The sequence below is a fragment of the Pipistrellus hanaki genome (assembly GCF_964339955.1).
Source record: "Pipistrellus hanaki genome assembly, chromosome: 16".
Taxonomy (NCBI): Eukaryota; Metazoa; Chordata; class Mammalia; order Chiroptera; family Vespertilionidae; genus Pipistrellus; species Pipistrellus hanaki.
In genome coordinates this window covers 19,477,561-19,495,743 of record NC_140518.1, presented here as the reverse complement: position 1 = coordinate 19,495,743, position 18,183 = coordinate 19,477,561, and the positions used below count along the sequence as shown (strand labels likewise).

At 41.4% G+C, this 18,183-nt stretch overlaps 1 protein-coding gene across 2 annotated transcripts in view; it reads right to left on the bottom strand.

The window, feature by feature from the left end:
- CLTC (clathrin heavy chain) overlaps nucleotides 1-11,113 on the bottom strand; it is a 68,352-nt gene extending 57,239 nt beyond the window's left edge. The window contains exon 1 of one of the 2 annotated variants that reach the window (XM_084861647.1): nucleotides 10,645-11,113. In XM_084861647.1, the coding sequence (XP_084717773.1) occupies nucleotides 10,645-10,686 (42 nt within the window). In that variant the 5' untranslated portion in view covers nucleotides 10,687-11,113. The remainder of the gene's footprint in view (nucleotides 1-10,644) is intronic. The other variant, XM_084861648.1, reaches the window with a different exon arrangement.
- Nucleotides 11,114-18,183: the final 7,070 nt, after the last annotated feature.

The following is an 18,183-nucleotide window of genomic DNA, read 5'->3' as shown; positions in this document are numbered from 1 at the left end:
AAAACTTTTTATTTCAGAGAGGCAGGAGAAGGAGAGAAACATCAAGGATGAGCAAGAATCATTGATAAGCTTCCTCCTGCACACCCCATAATGGGGACTGAGACCGCAACCTGGGCAATATGCCTTGACCAGGAATTGAACTGTGACCACCTGGTTTATAAGTTCATGCTCAACCAGAGTCATACTAGCCAGGCTGAACTATATTTAACCCAAATAATAATATATTTTGACTAAAGACACTCCATTAGCACAGTCTCTATCTCAACAATCAATGACAATTTTGTTTATGCCTACAAACATCACATAATTAAAGGAGTAATATAATAGGTTTGCTTTGAATCTACTAATTTCACCCAGCAGTTCTTACATTTGATAGAATACTCATTGGAAACAGGCTTTTTTATAAGCATATCCGGGCAGTTTGCCTCCAAACGAATGACTAATAAATGCAGCACAGAACTAATTTACCAGCTGTATCAGCTGAAAATCAAAATACATTAAAACTTGTGTTTATGCCAGCATTACTAAGAACTTATGTTTCACAATTAGTGCTTGGCTTTACACTTTGCAGATCCTTCCTCCTTATTTCATCCGAATAGTCTGGATGAAAAGGAAGTATCTATGAGCTATTGTATTTCAGATGAAACTATTTTTTAAGTGTTCTACATATAGTCCAATTTCAGTTACTTATGTAAATAAATTTTATATCTTGATAAAGATTTGATAGGTGTTATCACTAGAGTTAAGAAGTCAACAATTTTAGAGACCCGCTGATAACCTGGATGTAACTCAAAAGGTATTTTTAAGTTAAGTGCTTAAAGATTTGGTTAACTTCCTATTCCAAGTATTTCACTCAGCATAATTTCCTTTTAAAATTCCAAACACCCTCTACCTTCACTAGTATTCACCACAGTGAAAAAATATGCTGAAAGAGGCTATTTCAGTAAGCCCTTCCAGGAAGCTAGCAGAATGTCACATAAAAATTGCAGTTGCTGTCTCCTACAGGAAATAAAGAAAAATGCTGAAAATGCAGCATTCCTTTAGTTCTTCTATCAACAGGATACCAGCCATTGTTTTCTGTGTGCTCCATATTTTAAGCAACAAATAAAAATGCCTTTAATTCTATAATTTGTTTATACTCCCTTTTAACCTCTGAGACAATCACTGTCTCTCAAGAGAAATCTTTTTTTTTTAAAATATATTTTATTGATTTTTTACAGAGAGGAAGGAAGAGAGATAGAGAGCTAGAAACGTCGAGAAGAGAGTAACATCGACCAGCTGCCTCTTGCACACTCCCTACCGGGGATGTGCCCGCAACCAAGGTACATGCCCTTGACCGGAATCAAACCCGGGACCTTTCAGTCCGCAGACCGACGCTCTACCACTGAGCCAAACCGGTTTTGGCTCTCAGGAGAAATCTTAACGTTGGTCACTCACTCCAAATTGTTTTATTCGTTTTATTATTACTATTGTTATTACTGATTTGAGAGAGAGAGGAAAGACAGAAGAAAAGGAGAGAAAGAAACACTGATTATTGTTCCACTTACTTATGCATTCATTGGTTGATTCTTGTATGTGTCCTGACTGGGGATTGAACCTGCAATCTTGGTATACGGGGTGGCCTTCTAACTAAGCTACCTGGCTAGGGCCAAATTGTCACAGTTGGAGACAGGAACTGAAGACTATTAGCTTTGATAAACTATTATGAGAATCCCCGAGAATTTTTCCTACTTGTAGCCAACTACTTACTAGAAAATTTAAAAACTTTAAGACTGGTTGTGGCCAGGTAGCTCAGTTTTTTAGAGCATTGGCCTGCTACACCAAACTTGCAGGACTGATTTACCATCAGGGCACATTCAAGAATCAACCACTGAATGCATATAAATAAGTGGGACAACAAATCAACGTCTGTCTCTCTCTTCCTCTATCACTCTAAAATCCATAAATAAATAAAAAAATTTAAAGAAGAAAACTAAGACTGGTGTGATTTTTTTTTTTTAATCAGGAAAAGGGTGTGCCCTGGATGTTTGCAGACACCCCCCCCCCCCCCCCCCCGCCCCACGCCTTTTTTTTTTTATTATTATTTCAGAGAGGAAGAGAAAGAAACTTCAGCCCTAGCTGGTTCGGTTCAGTGAGTAGAGTGTTGGCCTGTGGACTGAGCGGTCCTGGTTGGATTCTGGCCAGGGGTGCCTGAGTTGTGGGCTCAACCCACAGCACAGAACAAAAAGGAGGCTGTTGATCAATGATTCTCTCATCATTGATGTTTCTCTCTCTCTCCCTCTCCTTTCCTCTCTGAAATCAATAAAAGTATTTTTTTAAAATTATAAAATAACTTGGAAATAGTTTTCTACTCTTCACATTTCAGAAAACATTTTATTTAAACTCTTTATAGGCATTTTTTACATTGGTGTCTTCATTAGACTGGAAAGTCATCTCCATTCCATCAAAATTCAATGGTGCAATCATTGAATTTTATAACATGGCTTGAATTTCTATTTGCATATTATGAGAGTCATTTTCACTTGCTTGGATTATGATCTCCAGGAATATACCCCTAAGGGATTGCTTTTTGAAGAATATTCAAAGTCAGCTCTTTGCCAAGATAAGAACAGTCTCTGGGCTTTACTCTGCCCACTTTGGTGGTTGTTTTTTTTAACTAATTTTGAGGAGAGAGGGGGAGGGGAAAGGGGAGGTGGGAAGAGGAAGGGAGGGAAAGAGAGGGAGAGAAACACTGATTTCCTGTTCCAGTCACTTAATCTTCACTGGTTGATTCTCTTTTCTTTTTAATTAAAATTTTTTATTCATTTTAGAGAGAGAGGAAGGGGGAGAGAAACACTGATTTCTTGCTCCACTTCTTTATGCGTTCATTGGTTGATTCTTATATGTATCCTGACCAGGGATTAAACTCTCACCCTTGGCAAATGGGGATGATGCTCTAACCAACTGAGCTCCCGGGCCAAGGCCTTTGGTGGTTTTAAAGCCCTCTTTCTTAGATAAGCAGCTGGTCACAAATAGATGAAAGCAAGCCCCATTTTTCATCTACTAAGATTCCCACAGATTCAATTGATGGGGGGGTCATCAAAAACTGCAATGCCCAGGAACCCCAGTGTGCATCACTATGAGTTCTTCCCTACCCTACTCCAGAAATGCACTAAACAGAGAAAATAATAAAGAGGGGGAAAGTGGTATATAACTTTAAGATCTTGACATCTGTAACTAGGTAGATGGTGTGTTTTTTCCCAAAAAAAATGCACTAAATACAGAAAATAATAAAGAGGGGAAAAAGTGTATATAACTTTAAGATCTTGACTTCTGTAACTAGGTAGATGGTGGTTTTTTCCTTTAGCATGGCACACATGTTCACCTCAACTGAATAAAGGGAGACTCTCTCCAGCACAGAAAGTATTGTTTTAATTTAATAAATGAAGTAGTTAAGAAAAGCTAAAAGACAAAGCTTGGGTTAAATATCTTGAGATATTTTCCACAATTGGACACTGCAGAATTTTATTTTTTTAATGTGATAAAATAGTTTTAATGGACTCATTTTTTATTCATTCGGAATAAGCTTTAAAATCTGCTTTACTTAAAGAAATGTCTTTATGTACTCAATTATTCAGAACAGGAAGTACAAATGTTACTTGGAAGTTCTGCTTTCCAAGCACAATCCTACCAGTTTGTAATCACTTTCCCCTCTATGGTTATACTAGTTACACTGAGCAAGCATGTTCTACTCCTACTTTGCTCCTCCCAAGCACAATCATCTTCCCTACAGTTCTATTTAACTTTTACGTTAGTTTAAGCGCAAAAGAATGCATACTATAGTAAGACAGAAAGCAGAAGCTTCCTGCTTTCACTAGTAGCTTCAGACTGGGACACATTCTTCCTCTTGTCATCAGGAAATGTTTCTAGAAAAGTTTAAGAAGTTCAGGCTTATGAGAGGGCTTTGATAATCATGGTTAGAAGTCAATCTGATCCCCAATAATTCTGCACAATTTTCTAGTGGAAACTTGGAGAAAGCCCTTTAAAAACATCTGTTTAAGGCATTAAAAAAAAAAAAAAATGTTGGTTCACTGGCCTCTACTTACAAATATAAAACCAGTAGGATGTGTAAGTACAATGATGAACACCACAGAATACATACAAACTGGTATATTTTGCAGTTCAAATTGTACAGATGAGGCAACGTATCACACTAAAAGAAGAGCAAGTATTGGTCTGACCACACCCATCATTAGCTGTGTGACTCTACAAGTTAACAGCTATAAATTTGTTTCTCCATCTACAAAATAAGTCTACCCCTATTTGAAGGGACTGTCTTGTTAATAAAATGAAATCATAAACTATTTTATAGAGTTCTTAGCACACAGTAGGTACTCAAACAGCTGTTTATTTTGATCAGAGCAATTAAGATTTGATGGATAGTTATGTCCTCTAAACTAGGACAAAACATCTTAAATTAAGTCTTTCATAATACAAAAGAGACACAAAATCCAAGTCTGACAGATGGGTTTTGCATAATACATCCAGATACAAACCTCCTGCCATCCCATTGAGTTAAGAGCATTAGCCACAGGCACTTGGCCAAGGGGATTGGGGGTGGGTGGGTGGGCAATACACAGAGCTGTAAACTTTATGATTTATAAATTGCTATTATGAAGTAGCTATAGTGTGTTGTGTATGTAAATTAGAGAAATCGTCTCATTCTAATAATATAGGACTAAAATATCTATCAGCAATGAACTCATTTCCCATCTAAATGAGAACATTTACTTCAATTCTTCCATCTTACAGCACATATAAAACAACGTGGATATTTTCAGATATGATTTAGGTCTCTCAAATATTTCTGACCAAGGAACAGTAATTAAAAGTATACAAATGGTACACAATGAGTGCTCATGGTATATTAATAAAATATTTTAAAATTCCTTCTTTTGGGCACAGTTTTAGAGCAGTATTAGTGATCAATTTTGCATAATTAATGTATGCACGGTATCAAACATTAGATAACATCCACAGTTGCAATTATGTGTGGACCATCTTTGTAAACTAATCAATGCAAGTATGAATGCAAGCTGCAGTCAGTCTTGTTCACCATTTTGTCCTTAGGGTAACATAGTTGCTGATGTGGTAAGTGCTCTAATCTTAGGTGGGTATCAAATATTTACTAACCATAAAAATCTAGGTATGTAAATTAAACATTCAAAGAAACCTGAAAAAATGTACTGGACACAAATTATATATCTACCAATTAATGCTCTGAAAGTGCTACCCCAAGTACTTTTCACACCATGATCTCAGACCTTCACAGTAAGTCTGTAAAGCAGTTATGCCTATTTTACAAAGATGAAGCAAGAGGTTAGTCTTAACCCGTGTTCTCCAATACTGTAACTACATTTCTCAAGCCATAAGTGGTACTGATCACTTGAAATGTTATTGTGACTGAATTTATTTTAAAATTAAAATTAGATAGTTACTAATGATAGATTATTTATGGAAACGTAAGTACGCTTGTAATAATCTAGGTAGACAAATCTGCTTTTCCAATTGCAAATTTTATGAAAGCTAAATAAGATCAAACATTTCCAATGAAAATAGGGTATGATTGAGATATGCTCTAAGTGTAGAATACACATCAGATTTTGAAAATTCAGTACCCCCATAAAAATGAATGTAAAATATCTCATTTGAAAATGTTATACTGATTACAGGTTGAAATTGTAACATTTGGGATATACTGAGTTACATAAACATACTAAAATTATTGGTTGTTGTTTTTTTAATATAGTCACCGGAAAATGTAAAATTACATATATTGCACTTACTATTTTTCTGTTGGATAGCAGTGGTCTTGACAACCCTCAAACCCCTAATTTGTCTACTATACCACATCATTAAATACATTTTAAACTAGTAGAGAAATTGTTTTGGGGGCAAAGTCCAACAACAACAACAAAAAGCATACCAGGATACTGCATAACTTCTCTTTAAAAACAAACAAAAAACTGATTTTTAGAGAAAGGGAGAGAAAGATTGATTTTTGTTCCACTTAGTCATGCATTCATTGGTTGACTCTTTTTTTTAAAATATATTTTTATTGATTTCAGAGAGGAAGGGAGAGATAGAAACGTCAATGAGAATCATCAATTGAAAGCCCTCTACATGCCCCCCACTGGGGATCAAGCTGCAATCCGGGCATGTGCCCTTGACTGGAATTGAACCCGGGACCCTTCAGCCCACAGGCCGATGCTCCATCCAGAGACAAACCAGTTAGAGCCATTGGTTGATTCTTGTATGTGCCTTGACCGAAAATCATATCCAAAATCTTGTCATATCGGGACAACAGTCTAATCACCTCTAATTATGGCCAGGGCTGTGTAACTTCTCTTAAGGCCAATCATCTTACTTCTTTGGAATTCTAGTTTGTGAGAAGACCTAGATTGACCTTGTGTTTGAATCTCACTTTCTTCAACTGTTTAAGAAAGATGTGGGAGATTAAGTGAAGACCTAAAAGGACCAGTCACATTCACAGGATACAAGAGGCTCTCACAAGTCTACTTCTCCCTCCATCCATTAGTCATTGTTCATCAACACCACTTACCCAAGAGACAGTATTCAACTAACGCTTTCAAATAATGTTTTAATTTTAGTTAACAAAATGTTCTACAAATAAATATGGGTGGTCAGATAAATCTTCACACGAAGCACATCAGTATGGCCTATTATTGAACATCCAATGTCATAGTCCAGGGGTCTTCAAACTGCGGCCCGCAGAGGAGTCTGATCCGGCCCGCCAGGTTTTTTGGGCAGTGAGCGCAGCCGAGGTGTTACAGTAGGAATTAATAGTTCATATAGTCCGGCCCTCCAGCTCTCTGAGGGACCGTGATCTGGCCCCCACTTTAAAAAGTTTGAGGACCCCTTTGGCTATTTACATTTAATTAAAGAAATAAAAGTAAAAGTTAACCCAAGTGCTCAATATCCCTATGTAGATAGTACAAATTTTTTATCATGGAAGAAAGTTCTACTGGACAGTTTCTCTCAAAAAGCAAAAATTGTATCAGTAACAGTGACTGGGGGAAAAAACATCTTGTGAAATGTAATTCAGGTAATATAGGTTGAGGTTTCTGAAATCATGTATTTTACTGCACACTAAAATGAAAATGATTGAGGTCACACACACACAGTTCCATGTCTTAAATGATTTCCTAGAGAGTGAAAGCATTTACTAGAATTAGCCACCCCTCTATAAGCTGAGTAAATTGACCATTAGGAAAATTTTGAAAAACATGATACATCTTAAATCTGGAAGCTATCCCCAGGGTGGACTGCAGCATAATTCCAGGCAGTTGCCTCTTTCAGGGAGTACAGTAAAGCATATACACATCCCAGCAATACTTAACATTGTTTTCTCTTAGCAAACCAAAATAACCACAGCAAGAACTTCTACTGTTCAATGCACACCACCTTCCAGTTTTATATGTATAGATTAAAGAAAAAAGAACAGGGTTGGTAGACTTTTTAATTGCAGACTCAAGGAACCTGTGACACAGTGGGATGTGTCAGTTGGAATAAACACACTTAATGTGCCAAGAATTGAGACCTGCAAGCACCATTTCATATATATAATCTAAGTTTTTTCCCCTCAGGATCTGCAACTCTAACAATGTCTTGCTCAACTGGGCATTCATCTATTGACTGCTTTCAACCTAAATATTAAAAAAAAAAAAAAAAAAACACACCCAAAACCAACAAAAAAAACCCACTTCATAACTTAAAATATTAGCATTTATTTGCTCTAATAACTGATCCTTCAGCTGGCCAAAGTATTTATATGTTACAAAAATAAATTCATTTACAGTTCACATTTTAAAGCTTTCACAAGCTAATTCTACATTCAAGTTCCTCAATTCTTGTTCCTAATTTTTATCCTAAGTATTTCAATGTGTTTTCTGCTACTTGGCAAACTGGCAGGGACTCAGACGTCAGACCTAAAATCCAGTTAAAATAATCTTTATTAATTTTTAAAAGGGAAGAGATAAAAATGAGAAGTCAGGAGATATATATCCTGGAAGAGGTTGGCTAGTGACTGGGGGCTCTGCACAATTCATCATTATCAGCTGAAGAATACAGTCACAATAGCAAGCGTAAGTTTAGACATGGCATATTACTCAAAAAAATAATAATAAAATAATGAGTGAAATGAAATCTTCAAGTGTAACTGAAAAGCTGCTTTACATTCAAAACTTCAAATTATTTGAAAAGGAAATGGCTTCACTCAAGTATTTGCATAAATTCTGATTCCCTTAGAAATCAGACCCATATTAAATGTTATCAATTAGTGATAAGGTTGGATTCCAATCTTTGAGTTTACTTAACCATTTTTATTCCCTCATTAATAGAAATGAAAAACTATTGCCCAAACCATCACTAGTCAAGAAATGAGATTTGCTTTGGCTCAGTTGGTTGGGCATAGACCTGCATAAAGAAGGGTTGCTGGTTCAATTCCTGGTTGGGGAGTATGCTTAATCATGGCGGAGGAGGGGCGGCATGCTGGGGGGACCAATCAATGTTGCTTTCTCATATTGATGTTTCTCTCCCCTCCTCTATAAATCAATAAAACTTTTTTTTTAAGAAGTGAGATTTAATAGTGGGCTAAACCCTCTACCTTATAAACAGCAACTGTACCTGCTTCTCCGTGTATGATTTCACAAACATTTGTCTGCAACATGACTGTGTATGCATCAGATGTATACTCCTTAGTGTAAGCAGCCTGTTTTCCTCCACACCCAAGAGCATTGTTCTCCTAACCCTTCCCATTTACTGACACTTCACTGTAACAGAAATAACCATAGTGATTAAAACTTAGATTGAGCATAACTTTTTGTGTCTATTCTGTCACTTAACATTTTAACCTATTATAAAATAATGTCCCATTACTTCAAATGAGTGATCTGAAAACCACAGATGACTGAAGAAAGTGCTTTACTTAATTCATTTTTTTGAGTAAAGATTATTGCCTTGGCTGGGCTGCTCAGTTGGTTAGCGCAGAATCCCGATATGCCAAGGTTGCAGGTTCAATCCCCAGTCAGCGTACACACACAAATCAACAAATGAATGAATAAACAAGTGAAACAATCGATGTTTCTCTCTTTCTTCCTCTCTCTCTAAAAATCAATCAATAAAAAAGTTTTTAAAAAGATTACTCATTATATTTGAAGACTTAAAGAAAAATAATTTATTGCAGATGTAAGCAAAGGTGATAGATAATACCTATAAAGAAGTATAAAATTACGTTACTGATAGCCTGGATATTAAACCTTTTTATTAACGATAATCCATTATGTACATAATAACAATGGGAGAAAGTAAATGAAATTAGCCTTCAATGGTAAAAGTGTCAAAAGGTCACTAATATTAGTGTTATGTCAAACCATGGCATCAGAAGGCTGAGCTGAGGCAGGCCTCTTGAAGGGATATTTGGGAAGAAAATGAATATGAATGGATTATTTCAGCCAAAGTGAAACCAGGATTGGTGAACCAGGAAGAAGCTCAGAAAAGGCTGAATGCAGTCAAGATCACCTGCCTGGGCCCTCCATGGGCATGCTGCCAGATAAGGCAGTATGTGGCCTACGGGATAATGCACCGTGGGGAAGAATTCTAGAACCTACTAAAAGGAAACCAAATTACAGACCAAATAACTCTGCATATCTCAAGAGTAGGTGAGCTCTATCCCCCAGGGCTGTGTCCGATTCCACGCAATCCAGAGGGAGGGAGGGAGGGACTCACGCCCACAAGCACCTGCTAAACTCCAGCAGACTCCAAGATAAGCTCTGAATAACTCTTCCCCTACCCCCTAGAACCCAGGGGGATCAGAGCCGCCCCACCCCAGAGAAATGAAGAAAAAGGAGGAGGAGGGGGGAATGCGAGTTCCCCTAGGGACCTTGACCCCACGCACGCCGAGACTGACACCGCCCTAAGTGAGAACCACGTTCCCCCATTCTATCCTCCTCCAGTTCCTTCCGAGTGACCTTCTGTTCCTCCTGCCTCGGGGAAAGCGGGAGGCCAGCCACCGCCATTCCTCCCCACCCCCCAGGAGAAGGTGTCTTTCTCAGCACAGGGAGGAAGAAAGGGAAAAAAAAAAAAAAAAAAGGCTGCTCCTCCCCAACCCACCCGCCCCGCAACTCCTGGGTGCAGACACGGTGGGGGGGAAAGGGAAGAGAAAAGCAATGGGAGGTGACAGCCCTACAGCGGCCTAGGCGACGGGATCTCAGCTCCGGAAGAAACGCGGGAGAATGCGTCCCCCCGCACCCTGCCCCAATGAATGAACGGGATAAAACTGGGCAGGGGGTGCAGGCAGTCTGCGCAGCCCTCGCCGCCCAGGAAGAGAAAATGGAAAGGCCCTCGAGCCCGGGACTGGCTCCGCTGCCCTTCGCACCCCGGCTCTCCCCCGTTCCCACCCAAACCTCTCCCCATGTAACCCTTTCCTCCCGAGAGAGCGCCCCCATCCTCCATCTACCTCAGACACCAACACCCCCAGCCCCCCCAACACCACCACCACACCTCTGAACTGGGCCCAGCATCCAGCTTTTTCCCCCCTTCTCACCACCCTCTCCACAGCCCGCCCCAGCCCCGGCCGAGCCGCACCTGGAGATGCTCCTGAAAACGAATTGGCAGAATCTGGGCCATGGCGCTGTCGGGGGTACGGTCTCCTCCTGTCACTGGGGCTGCGGGGCAGTGGCTGCCCGGACTCTCCGAGGGAGAGGAGGAGGAAGGGGAGGGGGAAGGCCGGGCTCGGCGAGATCACTCTCCGGGGACGCAGGAAACTGGCAGACAGAGACGAGAGCTCGGGTCGGGGGCGGAGGCTCCAGGGTCCGCGAGAGCCGCAATGGCGGAACCGGGCGCAGCGCAGACTCCGGAAACGGCTGAGCCCCGCGGAGGGATCCCGGCGGCAGAACTCCGCCCCGGCCGCCTCACCCCCTCCGCCTGTGTACCCCTCCACGCAGCGCCGCGGCGCCGCGGGCGCAGGGGTCCGGGGCGCAGTGCACACCAGGCCTCGCCGCCGGCCGCTGCGGCAGGAGGGCGACAGGGGAAAGCGGAGGGACTACTTTTTTTGGACTCATCACTTTCCCCAGTCTCCTGCTGCTTTTCCCTCCCCCCGCACCATTTTTTTTTTTTTTTTGCATTTTGCCACATCATGCGACTAGGGGCGGACTACGTCACTTCCGCTGGCGCTGTAGGTCCCACCCACGTACTTCCGGGCGCACGTGACGCTGGTGGGGAAGGTCGGCTGATGTGCTCTCGGAACACGGGACGGGTTCTAGGGGAATGGGGTCTCCTGGGAGGGCGGCGTCTGCCGGGCCGCCCGGAGGATGGGGGTACCGCTCTCTTTCCCCCCGTGGGCCCTGCTTGTCCAGACCGACTCCCTCGGGAGGAGGACGCGGCGTGGGCGGCGGGCCCGGCCTCCCGCCAGCCCGGTGACTCAGGGAAACGGCCTCCCTGCGGCGCGCTCGCTCGCGGCCCTGGCGGCTGCGGCACGCCTCCCCCGCCCGGCTTCACCCAGTGGGTGTCTCCTTACAGCCGGGGAGGGGGCGACGGGGCTTTAAAGCCCTCCCTGCCCGCGGGAGCGCGCGCCCCGCGGCCGGTCGGGAAGCTCAGTGGGAAGTGGTCGTCTCTCCGAGGGTCACTTAAAATAACCGGCCATCCGGACAGCGAAGGCCCTGTCTCAGGTCTCTCAAGCTGGCCTTGTGGCAGCTTTTCCAAACGCATTTTGCGGACATGTATGTCGGTCCAGCTTCGTAATAAAGGTGTATGATGGGAAAGGGTTTGAGTACCGTAAAGTACGCGGAAGAATTGGACCAAAATTGCAGCAGGAGGGAATTTTTTTTTTTTTTTTTTTTTTTTTTTTTTTTTTTTTGCCACAGCAAGTCATTAGTGAGTCAGATTGAGATAATTAGGTGAAGAGTGGTTTGGAAAGTCTTAAGGTTCTTCCTGGGTGTGACTAATGCACACTCTTTGAGAAAGAGGTTAACTGCTGGTGGAACCACCTCCTCCTCTTTGCCTGTCAGTTTGGCAAACAGCTGGGGCGTGTGTCGAGCCTTTTCACAGCATTAATGTATCTCGGGTATTCGTGATCGGTTAATAACCTCCCAGTCCCTTCTTGCTAAAATGGGAGCTGCAATATGTCATAATAGCACAAATTCAATAGGAGACAAAAGAAGTTAGTTCTGTGCTTCTCACCTTTATAAGAGGTGATTATTCCCCCCCCCCCAAAAAAAAGAGGTCTTGAGGAAAAACTCAACTATGCAGTGATTATTTTTAGTGCCCTTTCCAGCTAAACATAAACCCCTATTGGGTATACAGTAATTCTGTTTGTTAAGCAGTTTCGCCTAGAAAGTTTGCTTAATCATTGAATTGCTTTTACTGTTTTTTTCCCCCAAAAAAATATACATTACACACTAAGGATAAGAGAAGACTCTTTGGCTGGTAAGAAAGTAGAGAGAATGTTCTGCAAAGACAAGACTTGCCACCATGTCATGAAAGTGAATATTTATGTTTGGCAAAACCTCATTTTGTTAAACCAAATACTTGAAGATGCTCTGTATTCTGCAACATTTTAAATGACCTTTCTAATACCAAGTTTAATAGTAGCTGCTTTCAATCCTTTCTGGAAGTAGACAAAAATCTAAATTTAAAGTCGAAAGTAATGTTTTATTACAGTAAAAGCACTAGCTTAATTAAATAACATTTTCCAATCTCAGAATCTGGGATACAAGAGTTCTATCATGAACAAGCCACGGAAATTTTTTTTATTAATAACTCTTGCATTTTCATACAGACCTATAATTTTAAGTACATTCAGAATCCCTAAAGCAGCTGATTTTGGCTTGGATATTTGGAATATCTAAAAGTGTGCCGAGGTTCTGTTAAAGGGACTTGCTGTGTCATCGTACACAGAAACCTAATGAATACATTTTTCTCAGAAATCATTTGGAGAGAAGAAAAATAGATTACAATATACCAGCTCATTTTGAACAATATATCCTTCAAAAAAAAATTTCAAAAAAATTTAACCATTTGTATGCCATAAGCGTCTATAGATTCAAGTGGCGGACTTTTTTTAACTTAAATTCAAAATATTGCCCTAACAGGTTTGGCTCAGTGGATAGAGCGTCGGCCTGCAGACTCAAGGGTCCCAGGTTCGATTTCAGTCAAAGGCATGTACCTTGGTTGTGGGCACATCCCCAGTGTGGGGATGTGCAGGAGGCAGCTGATCAATGTTTCTAACTATCCCTTTCCCTTCCTCTCTGTAAAAAATCAATAAAATATATTTAAAAATATATATGTCGTGGCAGATAAATTTGGTCCAGCCCAGCTGGTGTTACTCAGTGGTTGAGCATCAACCCATGCGCCAGTAGGTCGCCGGAATTATTCCGGATCAAGGCATATGGCCAGATGGCAAGTTGATCCCCAGTAGGGAGCCTGCAGGAGACAGCCAATCAATGTTTCTCTCATTGATGTTCCTCTCTAAAAAACCAACACATTTTTGAAAATTGGTCCAGATGATAAAAATTAAACCAAAGCTCTGGCTTTTGAAGATCAATAATTTGGCTGAGATGATGAGAGCTTTTTATGGCAGTACTAGAGGCCCAGTGCACAAGTAGGGTCCCTAGGCCTGGCCAGTGATCAGAGATGATGTGCAGGGTGACCAGGTGATGGGGGCGTGGCACCCACTGGCATCGGCCTTGGCTGGCCCGCGCTGCCCACTTGCTGGCCCCACCCCACACCGACGCCAGTCGGAGCCTGCGGGCTAAGGCAGCTCCTGCATTGAAATTCTTCCCCCTGGTGGTCTTCATATCAACCAGTTGTTCCTCCATTCAGCTGATTTGCATTTTAGGTTTTTATTATATAGGATGCTTTTGCAAAGGGCGAAGAAGCAGGGGGGAGGGGGCGGAGACTGTCAGTCCTTGGTTTAGAAGCCCCCTAAGGCTGAGTCACTGTTAACCGTTACCTGAGCAGTAACTGAATTACTGTTTTAAGGCACTACCTTAAGTTAGAGAAGATAACCTAATGCTGGGTTTACTTTTTCACTATGATAAAATCTTAAGACTAGAGCTATAAATGTATATCATCCTGGCTTTGGGTTTCAGAAACTATTTTAGTAAGGTAGCTGTGTTTATAAGTGGTCAAGTTCTTTCCATTTGAAGCTATTTTTTAGAAGAATGTTCAATAGTAGGGTGATAGCAAATACCATTAGCAAAAACTGCATTGGTCATATGCTATTTTGAGGAGTGCTAGTTTCTCAAAACCTATACAAGAAACCTTTACTGTGCCCCTATTATATACTTTATATATACATGAATATCTCCATCAAGAATGACACCTCAGCCCTAGACGGTTTGGCTCAGTGGATAGAGCTTCAGCCTACAGACTGGAGTCCCAGGTTCGATTCTGATCAAGGGCACATGCCTGAATTGTGGGCTTCATCTGCTGTAAGGGTTCGTGCAGGATTCAGGTGATCAATTCTTATCATTCATGTTTCTCTCTCTCCCCCTCTCCATTCGTCTCTGAAATCAATAATATATATATATAAAGAAGAAAAGGAATGACACCTCAGGGAAACTATATTATAGTCCTCTGTAGTTGTTCATTTACAAGCAGCCCCAGAATTAACTTGACCTTTTAAAAACGACGTGAGCTAGTTGGATTTCAAAAGCCAGCCACAAAGGCAATTCTCAAACATTGAGATTTTAAAGCAGACTTTACACCTAACCCATTATACCCAACAAATATTTAAAATTCAGATTTTTATGAAACCAAACAGGATATACTTTAGCTTTCCCCAAGTAAGATAACTGGCTTTGGCCTTTAAACAGCAGCTTTGAAACATCTGGTCCCCCCTAGGGCTGCTGCAAAGAATCCCAGCAGGATTAAATAAAGAGCAGCACACATCAATGCCCAGTAAGTGGCTCAGGTATCACACAACAGACAGCGCCCATTTTATTTTGGGCCCGTACAAAGCACTGATTATAGGCAAAATCCAAAAAGAAACAAGACAAGAAAAAAAATATTTTTCAGTGTTTTTTTTTTAGAATTAAATGGATCTGAACTTTTAATAATCATTCACTCAGGCTTGTCTTAAACCAAATTTATACAGTTAAATTTTATAATGTATCATGGATGGCAATAAGATCTAGTGAATCTTTATTCTGTGTGAGGACTGAGCATGTCCAAGTGAACAGCCCTGTGGGAATATCCGGATTCCAGTCATATATATTCCCCTACCATGTTTTCTAAAGGTTAAATCAGATCCCTGCAAAGGAGTGAAGTGGCTCAAAACAGGACCTTACAGTCATCTCAGGGAAGTTGGTTCAAATACTCAGGGCATTCAGAAAAATTCCTGTTGTAACCCTGCTGAACAATATATAGTCAGATGCCACATCACAACATCCTTTACATCTACAAAAAAACTGAAAGAAGATTGAAACTGAAGTGGCAATGAGAGGGTCAAAGGTGTGAGAATGATTGCTCTGGGCTTTTTTTTCCTTTCTAAATATGTAGAACTGTCTCTTGTCACTTCCTACTTTTTACTGTCTCCAATCCAAAGCAAGGCATGGCCCATAAACGTTCTCTCAGCATCTTAAAATACAGGGATAGTTCTACCAGTAGCCATGTACATACAGACTTGTTACCATAGTAAACTCTTCCTCAGAACAGAATGGTTAAGGACTGATTCGGTAAACAAAATTTTGGTTAATTCTATAACAACAGTGTTTCACGCACGTATAGGAGGCAACCAATCAATGTTTTTCTCATATTGATGTTTCTCAAATCAATGAAAACATATTTTCGGGTAAGCATTTTTAAAAGGGGGTGGGGGCTCAGGTTCATCATTGTGTAGTAAGTTCTGCAAATGTAGCCTGATCTGATATGAATATCCAAATTTAGGATACACTGGAAATTGCTTTTTTAAAAAAAATATATTTTATTGATTTTGTACAGAGAGGAAGGGAGAGAGATAGTTAGAAACATCGATGAGAGAGGGTCATCGATCAGCTGCCTCTTGCACACCCCCTACTGGGGATATGCCCGCAACCAAGGTACATGCCCTTGACCGGAATCGAACCCGGGACCCTTCAGTCTCCAAGCAGACGCTCTATCCATTGAGCCAAACCGGTCTCGGCGCTTTTTTCTTTTTTTTTTTAAATGCTTTACCTCATTATGTCCTGTGATAAAAGTGGATTATGTAAAAATGAACAAAAAACCTGGTTATTTCTTTTTCCTGGTTGCTCTTATTGCAAATAATTGTGACTTTAATGTTGTACAACATGCAATCATACAGCTACTGTCCCGTCCATAACACTACAGTAATGAAAAATACATAGTATTCATGAGCCTACCACATATTTAAATTTTATTTTTCTTTCCTGAGCCAATACTGTTAGCACCTAATCTCTTCAAGTTAGATATGCCAGCCACTTAAAGCTGTCTTCGGGTGAAAATAAAAACCTGATAAAGGCAGTCCTTAATCATCTCTATTTTCAGACTATCCTATATAACAAAGAGCTAATGTCCAGATGGTCATCAAGCCTTAAAGCCTCACTCAACACTGGGGAGAGAGGAATGGGGACCAGCCAGGCACAAACAAACTTGAAGGGACTCCTAGGTCCCAGGTGTGGGACAAGTTAGAGGTAGTTAGGGTGATCAGGCCAGCAGGGGAGCAGTTAGGGGCGATCAGGTCAGTAGGGGAGCAGTTAGGGGCAATCAGGCAGGCAGGCAGAGGGGTGATAAGGGAGGCAGGCAGAGGTGTTAGGGGTGATCAGGCAGGCAGCCCAGCAGTTAGGAGCCAGCGGTCCCGGATTGTGAAAGGCAGTTGTACATCCCCCAAGGGGTCCTGAATTGGAGAGGGTGCAGGCCAGGCTGAGGAACCCTCCCTTCGCCCCCCATGAATTTCGTGCACCGGGCCTACGGTCTAGTTAATGTATAGGTGAGGTTACACTCCTCATTGAGGGCTTAAAAACTCCATTTCTGGAGGAACAGAGGGACTAAATAGAGTAGCAGATGGGCACACAATGGCAGATTCTAAGTGCTACACACTAAAATGATAATCCCAGTCCAAGCTGACTTTCATATTTTTCTATCTGCAAGAATGAATGGCACTCAAATTATTCTTCATTTGACCTACTTAGTGTTGTTATCCCAGGTTACTGACTAAAAACTGCAAAAATCCTTAGGGGGGGGAGGGGGGGGAGGAAAGCCCTTCTCCAGGTGACAATCTTTCCACCATTTGATATTTTTTCCCAGCCACAAAAATTATCTCCTTTTTGTTGTAGTCCAAATCCTACTTTTCCTTAAAAACTCAGTTTAAAATCTATTTATCCTACTTTTTAAGCTAGTAACATTTAATGACTGTACTACCTATTTATTTTGAAGCCTAGAATAACTTACGTTGGAATGAGCACAACAATCGTTTATAAATACCAATATATACAAAAAGCACCAAACTGGATGCCAGCTTATACTCTGGGTTAACCCAGTGGTTGGCAAACCATGGCTCGTAAGCCACAGGCAGCTCTTTAGCCCCTTGAGTGTGGCTCGGCATTAGAACCACTTTTTCAAAATAGACTCGCCCAGGCCGAAAACCGACTTCTGCGCATGGGCCATGAAGTTTCAATCACACTGTAAGTGCGCGTCCGCATGTGGTATTTTGTGAAAGAGCCACACTGAAGGGGCCAAAGAGCTGCATGTGGCTCGCGAGCTGAGGTTTGCCGACCACTGGGTTAACCCATCACATTTCCTACATTTTAGCTGAGGACCACTTAATTTTTTAAATTTATTTATTATCATTTTTAATATGTTTTTATTGATTTCAGAGATGAAAGTAGAGGGAGAGAGATAGAACCTTCAACGATGAGAGAGAATCATGGATCGGCTGTCTCCTGAACGCCCCCGCCCCCCTCAGGGATGGAGCCCACTACTTGGGCATGTGTCCTGACCGGGAATTGAACCGTGACCTCCTGGTTCATGGGTCGACACTCAGCCACTGAGCCACGCCAGCTAGACAAGCTGAGGACCACTTAAAACCAGGTTAAGAAATATAAGATTTGCCCTGACCAGTTTGGCTCAGTGGAGAGAACTGGGGATGTACCCACAACCAAGGTACATGCCCTTGATCGGAATTGTGCA